This window comes from Lepidothrix coronata, unplaced genomic scaffold (genome assembly GCF_001604755.1).
Source record: "Lepidothrix coronata isolate B3197 unplaced genomic scaffold, Lepidothrix_coronata-1.0 Scaffold17, whole genome shotgun sequence".
NCBI classification, from domain to species: Eukaryota; Metazoa; Chordata; class Aves; order Passeriformes; family Pipridae; genus Lepidothrix; species Lepidothrix coronata.
Window position 1 is genome coordinate 3,085,960 of NW_016690197.1, and position 18,453 is coordinate 3,104,412.

At 36.5% G+C, this 18,453-nt stretch overlaps 1 protein-coding gene across 6 annotated transcripts in view; it reads right to left on the reverse strand.

The window, feature by feature from the left end:
• The window catches only part of SH2D4B (SH2 domain containing 4B), a 65,270-nt gene that overhangs the window by 21,699 nt on the left and 25,118 nt on the right, over window positions 1-18,453 (reverse strand). For all 6 annotated transcript variants that reach the window (XM_017806904.1, XM_017806905.1, XM_017806907.1 and 3 more), the window contains 3 exons: window positions 16,133-16,277; window positions 8,088-8,298; window positions 5,119-5,246 (listed from right to left, as the gene is read on the reverse strand). In XM_017806904.1, coding sequence (XP_017662393.1) covers window positions 5,119-5,246; window positions 8,088-8,298; window positions 16,133-16,277 — 484 coding nt within the window. The remainder of the gene's footprint in view (window positions 1-5,118; window positions 5,247-8,087; window positions 8,299-16,132; window positions 16,278-18,453) is intronic.

The following is an 18,453-nucleotide window of genomic DNA, read 5'->3' on the forward strand; positions in this document are numbered from 1 at the left end:
CTTAGAAAATATTATAATAAAGCTGTATTTTATAAGATGCATTTCCCACAGTTCAGCTATATGAATATGCCTAGTGCTGCCACCACTGTTAAGGACTCATAATCAGTAGACTTTCAGAAGTATTAAGCCTTGACTTCTTTACTGAGAGCACCTGATTTGCAGAAGCATTGTCATAATTTAGGTGTGCTAGATTTTCCTCTTAAAACCAGGTTTCTTCTTGAAATCAACATTAGCTATCTGAAATTAAACCTTAATCTGTAAATATCTGCAACATGTTCCTGTTACTCTGAAAACTGTCTTCCCTGGCTCCCCTGACCTCAGAGATTACTCAGCTTCTGCTTCTCTCAGCATTTTTCAGTCCATCCTTCAACCTGCTCTGATCTGCTTCTTCACAGCTCAACACTCCCTTAGCCAGTAACTGCACTATCAGTCTGAATTTCCATGATAAAATAGTTCTCCACAATAGGATACACGCTACTGCAATTACACTGTAAAGGTACAACCTTTAGGGCAACTACCTCATGTTTCCAGATCTGTGATATCAGCCTCTGAACTTTCCTTTCAACCTGAAGGCAAATGGAGATCCGATAGTGCTACAGCAGGTGCTTAGCAAAGATGCACACAGCCACCCCACAGACAGGCAGTGAAAAAATTCTGTATTGTACTCACCACATGTCTGAGACATCCCTGTTATACTGCAGATAAATTACGTCAACAATCATAAAATATTGGTCTCAACTAAAGCTGGGGAATATTTCGAGATCAGCACCCTTTGCAAAGAGCAACACTGCTATGTTGTGAATAGAAAATAACCAAATGCAGAACAAAACATGTGAGAGTCAAAAGCCTAACATCCGAAGCTGAAAGTGTCAAAATTATCTGAAGTAACAGCTGACAAACTAGTTGGAATGGGAAAAAAGTGATGAAGCAGATTTCAAACACAAGAGAAAGTTTAAAGGACAAATGAAAGAAGGACAAATGTTTCAGCCATCAGCAGCCTTTCGTTAAATAGTTATGGGAGGAAGGGGCCTCTAGTTTTGTTGCCATGTGGAATTCTACTCCCAGTGTCTTATGCCTCAGTAAACTGAAAACTGCAATTTGCTAGTGTCTGTGGCAAAGTTGGGCAAAACTCTTCAACTCTAGAGAAGGCTGGTAACTTTCCCTTTACTTGGCATGGGTCACACAGAAGTTTGAAAAAAAAAAATTCCAGTTCAAAGCTAAACTTGGCCAAAAATGAGTGTTTCTCCTTTTTCAGCCCTTTTGAGAGACAAACCTGCCATCCTAAGCACCAACTTACTTTCCAATTTTTAATGCATACCACAGAGATCTTGGCACAGAATGCTCTGAATTCAGATTAACTAAAGCACTTCTACAGCTTGATACAACATTAAGCTGTTTGAGTCATCTGCCCATACTCATCAGTTAGCAGGTAAGAAACCAGAGTAAAATTATTAACTTCCTGGTTATCAAACTGAGCAGAATTTACCTTTAATTAAATTTAGACCAATTTCTTAGTTCTCATAGTCAAAAAAATCAAAGGCATAATTCTTTTCACTCAAACCTAGGGCAACTATTGAACAGTACAAAAGAAACAGTTGTTTTGTACAAAAGGTATAGACATCAATTACCTTATATCCCAAGAAAGTTTTAGTGACACCTTAATTGTTTGCTCTGGTTCTTCTTTGTTTTATCAGTTTGAGTACTCAGCATCATTGCACTATTGCCACAAAGTGAGCATAAGCTCCCTTAAAAAAAGGTTCATTACTTCCCAATCCAGATTATAAAATTTTATGACTTATGACAGGATTAAACATGGTTTTAAGTTATAAAAACCATTTAAAAATAGATAATTTAAATATTTTTTTTTAAAAAAAACTTTTAAAGTCATTCTAGACTGAAGAGGTAAATGATCCGGATTTTGGCAGGGGTCTACTATTCAAACATAGCAAAAAAATTAATTTACATCCATAATTCAGCTGTACATTACAGTCTGCATCTTTAACATGTCTATTTTTTTAACCAAAAAAACAGTAAATCCTATTCAAAATGAGCTAAAAACATCTGCTGGAGTTCAGATACCGGATGATAATTTCAAGAGACAAATGGAGATGGATGAATTTGAAGTTAATATTCATTTAAGGAGTAATTTTTGGTGAATAAAGAAGGAAATGCTACGATTTTAAAGACTTTGCTACAGGTTTTACCACACTGCTTCAAATGAAACCTTTTTTAGTGATTCTTGAAATGAAGGCAAAAGGAAAACTTCAGGTACATTAAACATGCCATATGCTACCCTATTTCACATACCATGAAAATGCCCCAGACAATGTACATTTTAAAACAGAATCCAGGTCAGTTTGATCACTGGAAGTGGAAAACATGACAAATATATAAGGATAAAGACATTTTTGCATTACTACTTGGACTTCATTATTTTAGCTGAACACATTCTGCCTCAAGGCTTTAATCTCTGTATAACTAGAAAATATTATATGTCCATAGTACAATTTGAAGATAGTGAATTTGCTAATGCTTAAATTTAGCTAAAAATCTGAACAACCTGACAGTCGAAGCAGGTAAGCCAAGGTCTATTGACCCCAGAAAAAACATGTAATTCTGTAAGAAACTAGTATCTAGTTTTTTGGTATTGTGTAATAGCTCTCTTAGTGCATTGCACTTAAAAAGCCCTTAATGTGAGGCAGAATATTAAGCTCCCATTTTGTTGTCCAAAATTGGGATGTAAGAAAATACAGAAATTGTTCAAGGATGTGAAGGACCTGATTATACCTTTTTTGAGAAATGCTTGAGGTTTTAAGAATCTGTCAGCACAACACTAGACAACACTGAATATTAGTCAGCAGTTCTTCCCACAGAAACATCCACCTATCCAAATGATGATTTTATTGTTGCCTCAGTGGCTCAAGTTGTCAGTCATAATTCTTAGCTTTGCAGAATGGCTTTTGTTTGTATGGTCAATATTTTATACAAGTCAGATACATTCCACTGTATTTTTTTAATACACAAGAATAATAAAAAATCATATATAATGTCCCTAAATATAATACAAAATAACACACAGAAGATCCCAAATAGGTCTATACAATAGAAGTCAAAAGCTTAATTCTAACAAGAAGTAAACAAAGAATAGAAAAATTATTTTTGTTGGGATCAAAAGGATTTTGGTTGCCTTCTTCTCCCTATCTCCCCCTGCCCTCAAATTGGAGGCCAATTCAATGAAAAGAATAAGGGTTTTTTCAGGAAATAGAGTTAATATGTTCATACTTCCTAATATTTTGTTCCAATGCTTTTGTTTGTTTTCCCTCAAAGTTTGTCTACATTGCAAAATGTAACAGACACTACATAACACTGGCAAACACGGACCAGTGGACCTGTAAGAAAGAACCTGACGTTTGGATTCCACCACTGCACAAGAGTTAGAAGGCAGCTGCATTGTTCACTAAGGTTACAATGAACCTGACCAGAGCTACAGAAGCCAAAATGGCTAACCCAGCAAACAGGTACCAAAACAGCACTCGTGGATCCCTGCAAATAAACCCACTGAGCTTTAGGCTGGGAGTGCACCAGTGCTCTGTCAGGCTTCTTGAGTGGGAGGAGAAACAAGGTACTTTGCTCACTTTTATAAATGTCATTGCATAGTCACAGCTTCTTAAGACATGAACAGCACAGTCTGAGAAACTAAAGAATAATCACGAACGCCTCAGTTCTTGTAGTGATTAACAGACTAATCCAGAGGGCACTGAAATTAGTAGGAAGGCTGCACACGCATTAACTCAAGTCCAGATACCTTCCTAAGGTGTGAATTATGTTCATAACTGCTCACAGCAATTTATATGGATGTCAACTTGCCACATGCAGGGAAAACATTTACCATTGGACCACACAGAAAGATCATGTTTGAAAGTACTTTTGAAAAAAGTCCACTAATGAAATTTTAATGAGTTTGTGTCTCAGAAAGCAACCACACCAAATGTCTTCTGTGAGAAAACAAACAACCGTGTCTGCATCATTGTTCATAAGAAATGGAAGTATGTAGTATTTACAAGCTATACATGACCGACTCCAGTGTCTTTGACTAATTAAACCAATGAAAACAGCAGCTTGTTGATGTCTTTTAACACAGAAGGATTTGCGTATCATAAAAATCAATCTGAAATATACAAAATACTGAACTTGTTTAGAAATCTTCCTTGTCTGGTTCAGTTGAGAATGCCCACACATCTTCATCTTAGGCTTAGACAATCACGAATCAGATCAGGATCAGCTTAGTGCTTCAAACAAAGTTATAACAGACTAAAAGCAGCAATGAAAAAAAAAAAATGAGATTTAACTCTAAAGTTGTTCTAGTTTCTCAATTAAGCCAGAATTATTTTTTTTATATCTAAGAATAATGAGTATAAAGATCATTGCTAATACTTACGAAAATAAAATCTCTTACCTGTGAATTTGATATCAAAGATTTAGCTGGATGGTAAATTCTATACAGAGCAGAAGTCTCAGAGATAGGAACTCAATCAGACTCAGCAAATTATGGATCTGCACAGGAGTTTTTTTTCCCATTTCATGAAAACTGTCTAAAATCACACACTCTCAATTATTTTTGAGAAAATAAATTCAATAATTTTTGTTACAAAAGGAAGCAAGAAATAAAAAATGCTGCCCAAGTTTATGAAGTACAAGGGATTAAACATACATGAGTTCAAGTCCTTCTTGCAAATCAGATAAGTTAAAAACCTGAATGTCAGTCATCCAGGTACTGTACCACTACACTATTTGCCAGTTTATTTTGGAGTCCTTCTCACCCTATCTCGGTCTCACTACTCCTGCTTGGCTTACTATTTTACAGCAACTGTATTTTGGCCAAAATATTCCTCAAAAAAACTCTGGTGATATGAGTCCCAAATTAGTCTGCTTAATCAGAAAAAATAAAACAGGAAAATCACGTGCTATTAATAGGAAAGATGCAAAAATCTTGTTTTAACAGGCACTCGGTTTCACAATGTCAGTAGACTTTCTTTTTTGGGATGAAAGCTGAGCATTTATTTCTGGAGTATATGCTCACAGCTTTGTTATACAAGAAATAAAGAAGGAGTGTATTACCATGAAACCACTGAGCAATCCTGTTGGTGTTCCTCTCGAATCCAGCACGTCGAGGGATCTGCTCTTCTTTGAACCAGCGGATGATGACATCTCGGGAGAAGGGGCGGGACGGACGCTCCCAGATGTTACTGCATTGAAAGACAGAGAACTAGCAGTGCATGAAAACAAGAGACAATATAAATTTTAACCTTTTTTTTTTTTCTACATACTTACAAAACACACAGCTTCAAAATGGCCAGTGTAACTTCTGTTCAGTATAACTCACTGAACAACTTTAACCTTTTTAAAATCTAGTAAAAGTATTTTGGGCTTCTATGGAAACAACAGCATTGTGGTTTTTACACTTGCAGTGGAAGTTTAGACATTTTTTAAGTACTTAAACTTAACTTAAACTGAAAACCAATTTATCACAAAAGATGCAATGGACGTTTCAGTCAGTTTTTCTTTTCTACCTCATTTTTATTCCAAGATAAACACTGATGTGCGAATTTTATTTTTTTACTTAGAGTATACTCCTATAATACATTGTGTCTCCAAATCACTAAGGACAAGAGAGGGAATCTCTTGTTTAAACCCTTATATTCCCTTTGCATTCTCTACTTGAAAGCCTCCCTTACTCTTTCTATGCATTACACTTCCTGTGCATTTTAGATAGTAGGAGGCAAATCAGGTAAAATATGTGGAAGATCCATCCAACTACCACAAATAAGATGTAAGGTATACCATATCAAATTCAAGTATGGTGATATGCAGCGGCGTCCTCCTTTCAGTTTATCTTGCTGTTACTTAATTTAGTGTTTGGTTCTGTTGAACTATTACAGTGAACATAATAGTTATTGCTGAATTACATGAATGCATGTGAGCAGATCTGACCAATATTCATCGTAAAATTTGAAGATACAACCATAAGTGAGGGGGGAAAGTGAGAATTCAGTTATAGACACACACTGAAAAAAAGAAAAAAACCAAACGACACATATTTCTTATATCTCATTTTTCAATACATTATATAAAGAAAGACAAAAATCCCTTGAATTAGAGGGCTCTACAGTCCATTCTTGTTCCTTAACTCATTTCTCTCTAATTCAGTTAAGTTTTGAACAGCTTGTCACGTCCATAATTTTTCCTGCCCTAGGCTAAATCTCAAAATTACTGTGTCTGTTTCTGTACAGCTTCTGTGCTCCAGCTTGTTCAACAGGGGCAGGAAGAAAGAACTACAACCACAGAAGTAAAAATAAAAACCCCACAGTAGGCAAAAGGATAAAAGTGAACAAGCAGGCCAAAGAGTTTCATCAGGAGGAGAATACTCAGCAAAGTAAAAAAGACAGCAGGAAAAAATTCAAATGGTTTTCTATATAGCTATACAGAAATAAGAGAGAGATCTCTCATGTAAAAATAAAAGAATACTATTTTCATGTGTCTTTTAAAAGAAATGGCAAGGCAAGGTAAAAAACTACAGGAGCAACACTTCATGTTGAAAAACTTGGAGATGTAACACTGAACCTACATTCTCTTGAGGAAAAAAAAACCTGTCTCATAGCTGTGGTAAATAACAACTTAGTGTGCATCTCCTCCTTGACCTCCCAGGTCACTGGCAAAGTAAAATCTTAGATTCACATCTGCTCCTGCCTTTCCATACCAGTGTAAACTGTGAGAAGTTGAATTATACATATTTATAGATATTCATTATTGAAGCATTTGTTAAAAGCAACTTTTATGTTTCTTGACACCTTCACAATCGAGTAATGGCCAGACAATGAGAAGCCTTAAGAGATAAGAAAAAATAATTACCTCATTTCTGCAGCATAAACATAGCTTAGAAACAGATAAATAATATTGAATATGAGCTGGATAATGATCGGAATACTTTTCAGCTTTTTTTCGGGTCCTTTTTGAAAAGGATCATATCTACCACCACCCAATTCTATAGTAAATAACTTCATGGTAGAGCTCAGAACTTCAGTCAAAGTAATGGACTGTCTTTTCTCAAAATCTGCCATTTTACTGGTGTTTTTACTACTTCAGTTAGAAGGAGAGTTTAAGCAGTTTGGGAAAATAATGAGAGACTTCCTTTGACAAATTGATTTGATGGTAAATTTAAAGAACCTGCTCTCTCAGAATGAAATTCTGATTCCTCCTCAAACTGGGAGTTTTGGTTGCTGTTATGGAAGAGTTTCTGCATCTCAATAGAGTAGGGCAAAGAACTTATCAAAGCAGAACACATTTCCAAACAATGGAATATCTGTGGTGATACACTGACTGGGAAGGAAAAAGAATGTAATAGGACTCTCTCCTTTCTGAGCCTGGATATTTGTTGTTTCTTTAGAATTTAATGTTACCATCCTGTCAGTGCTCACATTGCCTTTATCACCACACAAAGCCAAATTAATGGTATAAGCAATAACCAGTAAAAGAGTCGAGTGATTAGTCAGCTTCCTAGCAGTCATCTGCCAGTTTGGATTCTTTTCTTCTTCTGCAATTTCTGGTGCTCCCTAAATAGTCATATGAAAGATTAATAAATAACAAAGACACTGGGTTTGGCCAGGGAAAAAACCAACCAACCAACCAAACAAACAAACAAAACTAAAACCTCCTGAAACTTTGGACAGCTCTCTGTAAAACAGAGCTATTAAGCAGCAGGCAATTTTAGGTTTGAGGCTTAAGACTTGCCTAAGAATTTGTCTATTTGATTTCTCTGTGCCACAACCTCACATACTGATCTAATACTGACGTTTCAAGGACTCATCTCTCTCTGTGTGAATTCTAAGAAATCTGTCTGAAAAACAAATGGCATTTAGTTCACATTAAACCTAGTTTTGTTTTTCTTTAAACATTCTTTTTCTAGTCATAGTGAAACAGCAAGACTGAGAATTCCCAGCGACTGAAGAACAGCTTGTTGAGATGATGGGAATTGGAGAGGGAGCCATTCAACAGAAAACTGCTTCAAAGTCACTCCTCTACAAACCAACCTGGACGCTGCAGAGAGAGATAGCAAAGGACTTGAACTATTGTTGTTCAGTTTTATCTCCTGGTCGTTGTTGAGGCTCGTCCCCTGGAACAAGTTACTCAGGCCAGCCACTCTTCCCTTCTGGATGGCGCGCAGGGATTGCCGTCGATATTCATCCCGCGCCCTGCGCGCTTTGTGGCTTCTCTCCTCGTCTGCGGCCTTGGAGCGGCGCACTGGGTGGGATGAACGGGAAGGTTGGGGAGGAGAGACTTTAGAAATACAAACAGCCATTTACTCCTTTCCTTACAGAACAGCTTACTACCTTTATTCCTGTGTGACCTCATTTTAAGGATGTATAAATTACAATGCATTACCAAAGGCTGGATGACATTCCTTGTGCTTCAAATGCAGCTCCACCACTAGAAGAAGCCTGCCAGACTCAAGATATCAATGATTTGATCACTACTGGCAATAACTGAGCCTCTAACATACTGTGATTACATCTGACCTTGCTTTGGCTGTAATAAGAGAAATTCTGCTTCAGGACATCTTTTCCATTGGCAGCGCATCAAGTTCTATGTTTCAAGAAAGGATTTTAATTGCTGCTTAAAGTTAAGTTTAACAGAATTTTTCGCCTCTATGAACATAACTAGAATTGAAGAAGCTACTCCCAAAATTTACAATTATTAAAACTAACATGTAGTTTGCATTTTTTGTCGTTTTTGTTTCCTTTCTGAAAAGCATATGTTATCTTTGTCACAGTACTTGTAGTCACAGAAGTTCCAACATGAAAATTTCAGTAACAATGGATAAATTAGTAACCATTGGAAAGGTCATGCTGATGCTATGGGCTCACAGTTGAGTCTCTAAAATTGTATATAAAGAACCAGAATCTCTATTGGAAGATTTATTACACACTTAACAATGGCATTGGCCAGGCAGTTACCCATTTCTGTAACCTGAAATGAGACTGCTGCTCTGGCCACTGCAGGTCAGGCATCTTTTATTAAAGTTTCTTCATCTTAAAACTAATGTACTAACAATCCTGTCTTTGAAATGGTATAACTTAAATGCATCAAGAATTGTACTGCAAATATTCATCATGTATCAGCAGTTTTCTGGTGCCTCAAGCCCCATTTGGATGATTTTTTGAGTCACAAATAACTGCAGGCAGGCAAATTTTTCCAGTGCAAAACAAACCCTTAACATCCAGTGAAGCAAATATTAAAGAAGCTAGCTATTGCCTCCAGTAGCAATTAGCAATCCTGCCATGACTATCCTGGCTTAGATCATAAGTAGAAAGATATACAGGACTGAAAGCTCATCAAGATAGCATAATAAATGAGTCATAGGTGCTTCATATGTATACAACTGGCAGGATTTCTGTTTCACTTTACATACCCTGTAGTTTTAGATAAACAAAGTAACAAACAAATGTACAGCACAGAAAACATGAGTAACAGACTTCACTATTTGTCTCACAGGTCATTATTTTTAAGGGTAGATAATGTCACTTAAATATGCTACTTCAGTGGCTCAAGTATATTAGTTACAACATTTCTTTGATTTATCCTTTGTAAAGCCACTCAGTAACGGCCACTTTAAATATGAACTTTGTGTTTGCAGCACAAGGAGAGACTGCAAGGAAGATGAGTGCAATGCAACTTGGCAAGGCATTTAGAAACCGGTCATTGCCACAATCACAATACACAGATTGAGGGCAGACTGCCTGGAGATTTCTGGGATTCTTTTCTACTGATGTACAGGCTGCCTGGCAATGAAAAAAGCAAGCTACCTTCATGGGCCACTTTCCTCAGCAATAAACACTCCTTTCAACAGACATTCCTGCTCAGTTTTTGCTCGTTAATAAATCTGTACCATCAGAGGCTGGTGACCAGGCTACATTTTCCCAAACTGTAGAGCTTCTTATCACAAAACTATGGGGAGAGGTAGCATAGTTTGCAACTGTTAGATATCGACATTTCAACTTTCAGAAAACCTTTTGAATGTATGTATTTGCATTTATCAACATACCCATACACGTGTATATGTGTTTGTGTATATGTGTCTGTATATATGTCAGGATAGGGAGGGCTGTATGTAGATTTTTAGATTTATATCTATATATGTATAAAGTCATCTCTTTCACATTAAGAAGAATTTTTATTGAAATTTCCCAGGTGAGGTATCCGAAGAATTCTATCACTGACCGTAGGGATGCATAGGGTCTCTCAATCCATTTTTTTTCTCATTACTGGAGTGCTGACTTTCTCCCTCTCCCATTCCTTACAATTATTCCCTGAAACATCTCTCTCTTTCCCCTATCTTTCGAAGTTGTTCAGTACAGCTTCTACTGTGGACCTGCTTTGCTATTTTATTCTAAGTTACTTCTAAAACTCTGACTTGTCAAAGGACTTTTCAGGTAAATAATCAGAGTCACTGGCACAAATAACTGGTTTTGGTGACTGGAAATAGTATCATGGATAAAGCCATTGCAGTCAGGAACCTACAAAAAGGTTTATCACTACATTCCAGACAAAGCAATGTGTGCCACATGAACCATCCTCCCATACTGACACTTCCCACAAATTTCTCTATCTTGAGAATGTCACTCAAAGTCTGAAGGTAAATCAGGATCTATTTCTGTAGCAGATTTTTCTTACAATAGAATTTTGTGAATATTCATATTTTTCTCTTTGGCTCTGTACCATCTCACTAGGAATAAGAATTTCATGTCTGGATCTAGTCTAGCACAAATGTTTTAAGATAGAAAAAGCCAAAAATCTGCATTACTTGTATTTTCAGAGACATCGTAGCCTTTCTTACAATAAGAAAGCAAAAGTAGTCAGGACTTCTAGGGCTCCCTCAAATAGGAAGAGGTTATTGTTCTCGATCGGCTGGCCTTTTACAGCAAACATATTTTTGGCATGACCCCTGTGCAAAACACTAAATTCAATAGTCAATATTTTCACTAGGGAGATTAGATATGTGAAAAAAATCTTACATTCTCTGAATCATCACCCCAGGTCCATATATCTAGCATCAAGAATTACATCAATAATAATTTACATATACCTAATCTTCCTTTTATATTACAGAATAATGGAAGGACTGACAAGACAGGGAAACGAGGAATTTGTTAAGCTCACAGGAAATCAGCCAGGCCATGTAAGACCAGCCCCAACACCAGTTTTTTCTTCCAGTGCTGGTGATACCAATAACAGGAAACTTTTCCTTCAGCACTTGCAAAACGAAGCTGGAACTGTAGCTTCTGTAGAAATGCCTGAGCTGCTCATATAGGTTAGGTGTCAATATGACTGTAGCCTCAGTAGAGCAGGCCAAAAATGGGTTACCTAACCCTCCAGGAAAGCTAACAAATATATCCAAGATAGTTATTATTACTAGAAATGAATAGTTTAAAGCCAGCTCAGACATGTCTATGTGATCTGCAGTGTGAACATACTCTCAACAACAGAGAACAAACCACAAATGGTGTGTGCAACAGCTCTTACAATCCTAGAGGTGTCAATTGCCTTGTTTCCCCTGAAGAGTTTGTGGAAATCCATTATTCCTCTATGCTAACCTAAGCTGTCTTTTGAGAGAAAACGCAAAATTGCCTTCTAAATTTTCACCTTGGATTGGTAAATCCCTATTAGCAGCCCTGGTAAAGTTCTAATACCAAATCTTTTGATATAGATGAGGATTAATTCATGGTGCACTGCAGCTGAACTTGATCACATAATTTGTGAAAGACTAGGAACTCTCTATTTTCTGTAATCTATTTTGTGCTTTTGAAGAGCTATGAGTTACAGTCAGAGATATGTGAAAGCAGAAAACAACATGTGCTATGATTATACATCCTAATTTTTAAATTATTTTGTTTTGGTTTTACACCCTTGTTAACAATTCTTGGAAGCTTGTTTATGAGCAATTCAAAATGACTACTTAATAGATAAAATCCAATCTTCAGATTTTCTGAGTGCACAGACAAATCACAAAGTGTTTTTTTGCCTTTCCTAATTGGAAAATAACTTCCCACAAATACTCTGCAATATGGCTCCAGTTCAGCAATCTTTTATCTGAAAGCATTTGAATAATCCCATTCCTATTCAACAATGCACTCTGAGACCTATTGAAGTTCAGAGGGTACATACTTTATGTTAAGCACTTGCTTAGCTAATGTATAGCTGAACTGGGGACTACTCACTTCAAAATTCAGCATTTTGTCAAATGCTCCTGCCAGTAAACTCACTCACTTAAATTTCTGTGGAAGATAAAGACCAAATGAATTCCTTTAAAAACCAGACAAAAAATAAATTCATAGATGCATTTGTAGAAGAACATAAAAATATAAAAGAAGCTATAATGAGTCAGCCTGGTATTCTACCTCCAACAGAGACCAAGAGTGGGTGCTTGGGGAAAGTCATAAGAATAGATCAACTCACTCATCTATGTTTACATTTTTACTGGAATAATATTTGTCTGCAGATGAGTAAAGCTGGTCAGATGGTATCTGAGCACTTCACTGCTTGGTGCAGTTTGCAGGAGTTTGTAACTGTACTAACAGAATGCTTTTTGCAACATCCAATCAGATGAATATTCATGCTGCAGCTTTTTTCTATTATGTTTTGCAGATTCTTTTTCTGCTTTCACAGAGAGAGGTCACATTTAAACACCCTAGAAACCTAAAAAATGGAACAGCCCACAGAAAGGTCCAAAACTAATAAGAATATGCACCCTCCTCTATCAAAGTTTAGCCTTAGTTCTCACTTTTCAGTCTCAAAGAATAAGAGCTTTGAACAGTGGACACTCTGAATCAATCTTTTTCATTATTCTCATTTGCCAACCAATATACTTGTTCTACTTATTAACTCGTAACTGCCCTCTAAAATAACCCAATATATATCTATTATATGAAATCAAAGTGTATGATTGCTCTTGCAACATCATGTTTCCCCTTTAGTACTGATTTCTTAAGTTATTCTACATTTGTCAGTTACCCTACTAAAAAGCACTAAAATTATGTATTTCAATTAACACAGCAGTTCTATGGGCCTTTATTGTTATCTGGCAAACAGCAGAAGCAAACTGAACCAAACAACAGAAACTAATATTAGCAACACTTTGCTTATTGCCTTGGCAATAAACAGCTGAGGGATAATGTGATGAGGAGAGATGAATCCTCATCACATTCTAAATTCCATCTACTAAATAAGTTAGTGGTGTCATCAATATCATTGCTGCATTTGCTCTCCACAATAGCTGCTCAAGCACTACTGTTCCTCTGCAGTACTGACCCCCAGCACTGCTGAATACAAAGGGCTGACTTCAAGGAGGTAAGATCCAAAGGTGCCTGGCCCTGTTCCTGATGAGCAATATGGTTTCCACTGCAAGAGTGTAGAGGCAGAAGATGTAAATATTACATCTGCTTGTAATTCTTTTATGCATTCATGCATTTATTTATTGCTTAAAAAAGATGACTATTGGATAGCTTTACCTAACTTCAATAAGTTGTTTCTTGGTGTTCCACAGGTACTTGTGGACAAAATGGAAGGATTACAATAAAAAAAAAAAAACAAAAAAACTCTGGAACTGAAATAAAAACTGAGAAATCTGGTGAACCTGAGGTACTAATTAATTCCATAGCAATTTCCAATGCTCCCGTTTCCAGATATTTGCTACTGCCTGTCTGCTGGACATTCTAGCTTGTCAGTAAAGTTAAGGAAATGAAAGGTGTTAATATTGCTGAGGAAGCTTAATGCAAAGTCTGATAGCATGGTTTAAACCAGCCAGGAACTGGTGTGAGATAAGGCACTGAACACTGCATCTTCATATCTTCAGTTGTCACACCCATTTGCTAATAGAGCACAGTTCTAAGCCCTCAAACCAAGTGGGATAAATTGAGACACTGAGATAAGCATAAGAGGATAAACAAGGATGTGATACACTCTAGTCATTAGTCTGCAGTTAGTTTAATGCTAAATCAATTACTGATAACAGCATGAACTCTGGCAGCACAGCATTTATGGCAGGCTACAAAGCCCAGCTCTGGTGCCACCACAGAAGGTGCTGAGCTGTTGTTCCCCACGGCAGCACTACTATTGCTGACCAGGCTCCACAGCTTAAAATCATGGGAGCTGCCCTTGGTCACCTTTAGGACAAGCAGACAGGTCGGCAGGTATCAAGGCACACAGGCTGAAGGTGATACAATTCCTTCAGAGCACCCAGAATGCCTCAAAGCTTACACATGAAAGGAGCGCTGGTGCCAGGCTATACCCACCAGGAGGTGCAGTCACAAGTGTTTTGACAGATCAGAAATGCCAAAATCTTACATAGCTTATTCCTTTTTCTCTCTGTCTTCTCCCAGAATTCCTCTATTGCATTACTGATGTCTGTCTCTATACAAAGAACACTCCTTGAGAAAACGGAAGCAACAGTTTAAATCCTCAGTTAGCTCTTTAATGCAATAGTAAGGAAAGATACCTGGTTTCAGTAGTCTTTATTCTAATTTGTTTTATTGCCAATTTCAATGTAAAGATAGACTGGACTTACTTTTTTTTTTTTTAACAACATGATTGTAAATGTAGGGTTTTTTTCCTTATGTACCATCAAAGAAATGTCAAAGTACATAGCACTACTCTCGATGCTGGGTTGCCAGGTGATGATAATTTTCTACAAAACTAAAGGGCTACTTTTTCCCCAACTCATTCTGCTCTTAAATACCTAAAACACAGAAAGTTACAGTTTTTCTTTCCATATAAATATATACACCCAAATTTAGATAATTCTCTGGGAAATAATTATCTTCTCTTTATTGACAGCATAATAGACAGAGGTTTTATTGATAAAAAAAAAGCATAGCCTGTTATGAGCTTGGAAAATGGCACCACTGTATCTTACATAGATTTAATTCATGTCGTGCAGAATGATTCACTATCAGATCAATTCCAGGTAATAGCACTTCAATAATTAGTCCTTAGGAACTAATGAAGTGATGACTAAAACCATAAAATAAACTCATTGTATATTTGGAATTTTTTTTTTTACCCCTGTCAGGAAATAAGTAACACTACGGCAATATTTTTTTTCTACTCCATGAGGTATTTCTTGCACAACATACGAGCTCCCTAAAACTCCATTTTTATTATTAGTTGATTAACTTTTGTGTTACATATAATTACTACAATAACCCCACAGGAGCTAATACTTTCCAGTCATTACACTTCTTTTTTCTGCAGAGTAATCAAACTACTATAGATGTGAGAAATGGAAAATATTCTCCCTCCCCCCAAAAAAATGTACAATTCTTCTTGCAAACAAATTTCCCTACTTCCAAAGTCAACTGTACAATACACAGATAGACAGACACTTCATTAAATATTTAAGCTATTAAATATCATTTATTCATAAAGTGGACCTTTACTTATTTACAGTATTAATGTATTCATACACAGTTATATAGTTGTTCTGCTCCTTGTAAGGTTTTAAAAATCACTAAAAAAATTAAATTAATCACAATTACGGTTGTTATAAAGAATTTTACCGTGTCTAAAAAGGAACAGTACCTCCATAGAGTGAAATCACCATCATCATAAGAATTTTTTTTTTTTTTGGATCAAAAATCTAAGTTTTATTTACTGTAACCTTTTGGAATGAAGTGAGTTTCAGCACTGATATCATAGCTTCATCTAGTTACCATGTGGAAGCAATTAAAATACAGATGAAGACAGATTTTACCTCTTCAGAAATAGCTACGGACAAGCTGCCAAAATAACTGTGTCCTGAATTATTATTACTAAGCTAAAACTGTTAATTAAGTACTTTGGAAAAAAATTAATGATCTCAGTTACTGTACAAGAAAAATTTTCTGTAAGGCATTGAAACGGGTTCAAAAAGAAATATGAAACTTCTGTTTATAAGGTTAAGCTGGTAATTTCTGCCAAAATAATACAGCTTTTTGTATTGCTCCTAGGTAAAAAAGATTTTTGGCAACACCTTTTACATCCTACAAGTTTCCTTTTGTTTGCTTTCAGAAACACATTAATCCCGTGAAGGTAATTTACTCACACTGTTCTTCCCACTCCTGGTCATCGTCGCTGTGCTGACTGTGCTGCTGAGCTTGCTTGAGGCTCAGATACAACTCCTTTGCTCGGATTTCTTCCTGCTGCCTGATTTGTTCTTCACCCTTCTGTCTTTCCTCTTCTTCTCTTTTCTAGGCAAAATGAAGTAAGCCACAAGTGACTAAAGAGGAAGAACGTGCCAAAAGCTGGGACACTGCTTCAGTTGCTTCCTGTGACAGAGGAGCTGCATTACCCTTGGACAAATCCCTGCCTCTTCTAATTTTGGGTTTCTTACTTATCACAACAGGCATAATTGAAGTTTTGTACCTGTTAGGAACCTCTGAGGAGAGTATGTTTTTAAATGCACAGCTATCATAGGAATGACAAACATGTAAGTATCTAAAATCTGAAAAGTATATGGAAAATGTTTTATCACGTGACTCCAAAGGCTGTATTATCCTACAGTCCATAAGCAGAGCTTGTTTTAAGTCTACATGTAACTCCTATTCAAGCACTGCACACATCATCTACAGAATCTGTAGAATTCAGTAACTATTGCATTAGAACCAGCAATAGTCGAGCACAGGAAAAACAAAACCAAAAAGCAAACAAAACCCCTTGATTACTTTAAACTGGAAAAGAAATTTCAATCCACCAAGACATTCCAGCAATCAGCTGAGCTGATATATTTGAACAAATGTTTCTTAGCTAAAGACTTTGTACTGGTAATTTTTTTTCTTAAGACACGGTATGATGCAAATTCTGAAAATTATGATCAAATGGGATTCTTCCTGCTTTCAAAGGGAAATTAGACATGTTTACCTTCCGTTGTATAATATTACTACACAGTGAATCTTGTGAGAGGGCGTATTTCTAAGTTTGAAAACAAATTTTCATCACAGCAGGACCCACAGCATGACCAAAACAATCCACAATCTATTTTAAGTACTACAAATATGAGTGGAGAGATTTAAAAACTGAGGCCAAAATCTGACTTGTATTATTCTCTAAACAAGAGATGTAAAATGGAGTTTTCATGATGTTGCTCATAATCCTGCAAAAGTAACTTGCATTTTTCTTTTTCCATGTAGGTTCTTCTGTTCAGTCTTTGAAGATGCTACTTATCTGAAAGTTCACACTATGTATAAACTTTTGGTATAATTCTGCATCTTTTTAGGATGAAAGGGCAGAACTATCCAAAAGCTATATTAATTCTGTAAAAGTACATATTAACACTTTCCTACAGTAAATATCTTTTATTTGATAATACACAGGAAAAATCCTCATTCAAAGGTTGTTTGTCCTATCTTAACAACTGCCAGGGTACAAACAGCAAAGGCAACCCAAATATAGTACTATGAATGTTCAAACAACGTTGTTTGGACAGGCTGAGGAAGTTGGGGCTGCTCAGCTGGAGAGGAGAAGGTTGCATGGAGACCTCATAGCAAATTTCCAGTGCCTGAAGGGGACCTACAGGGAAACTGGAGAGGGACTCTTGCTTAGGAACTGTAGTGATAGGACAAGGAGTCATGGTACAAACTGAAAGAGGGGAAATTTAGGCTGGATATTAGTTAGAAATTCTTTACTATGAGGGTGGTTAGACACTGGAACAGGTTGCCCAAGGAACTTATGGATGCTCCATCTCTGGCAGTGTTCAAGGCCAGGCTGCACAAGGCTTTGAGCAACCTGGTCTAGTGGAAGTTGTCCCTGCCCATGGCAGGGGCGGTTGGGACTAGATGACCTTTAAAGTCTCTTCCAATCCTTAACATTCTATGATTCTACGAACAACACATTAGGTTGCTCTTATTTCTGAGAAAGAAAATCCTAGTATTGTTCTTCCATTGAATTTAATGCTAATATCTTTGATTATTTCTAACATCGTCCTCCCACAGTTATTTCCAGAGTCCTAAAAACACGAATTAAGTGGACAGGTCATTATTTTTGAAAAGTCAATTATTATAAATAACATTGATTCCAAAGCCCAGCAGCTTCCTTAAGAAAAAAAAAAAAAAAAGAATCTTTTCTAATATCCCTATAGAATTAGTGATTCCATATTTCAGTTGCTAATAAATGGTTCTGTTCCCTTCTTGGAAAAAGTATGAGATCAGTTATCCTTTATTCTTATGAGGAAAATATTTATTTACTTAGCTTACCTAAAACAATTCAATACATCTAGGCTATCTTTTCAGGAAGATGGACAGACACAAGGGTAATCCTGGGTTATCAAAACGTTTTATATTCAACCTCTCAAACCATGGAGTAAAATTTAATATAGAGGAAGGAGGAAAAAAAATCAATCTCACAGCAGTTTCCCTGAATCACACAGAG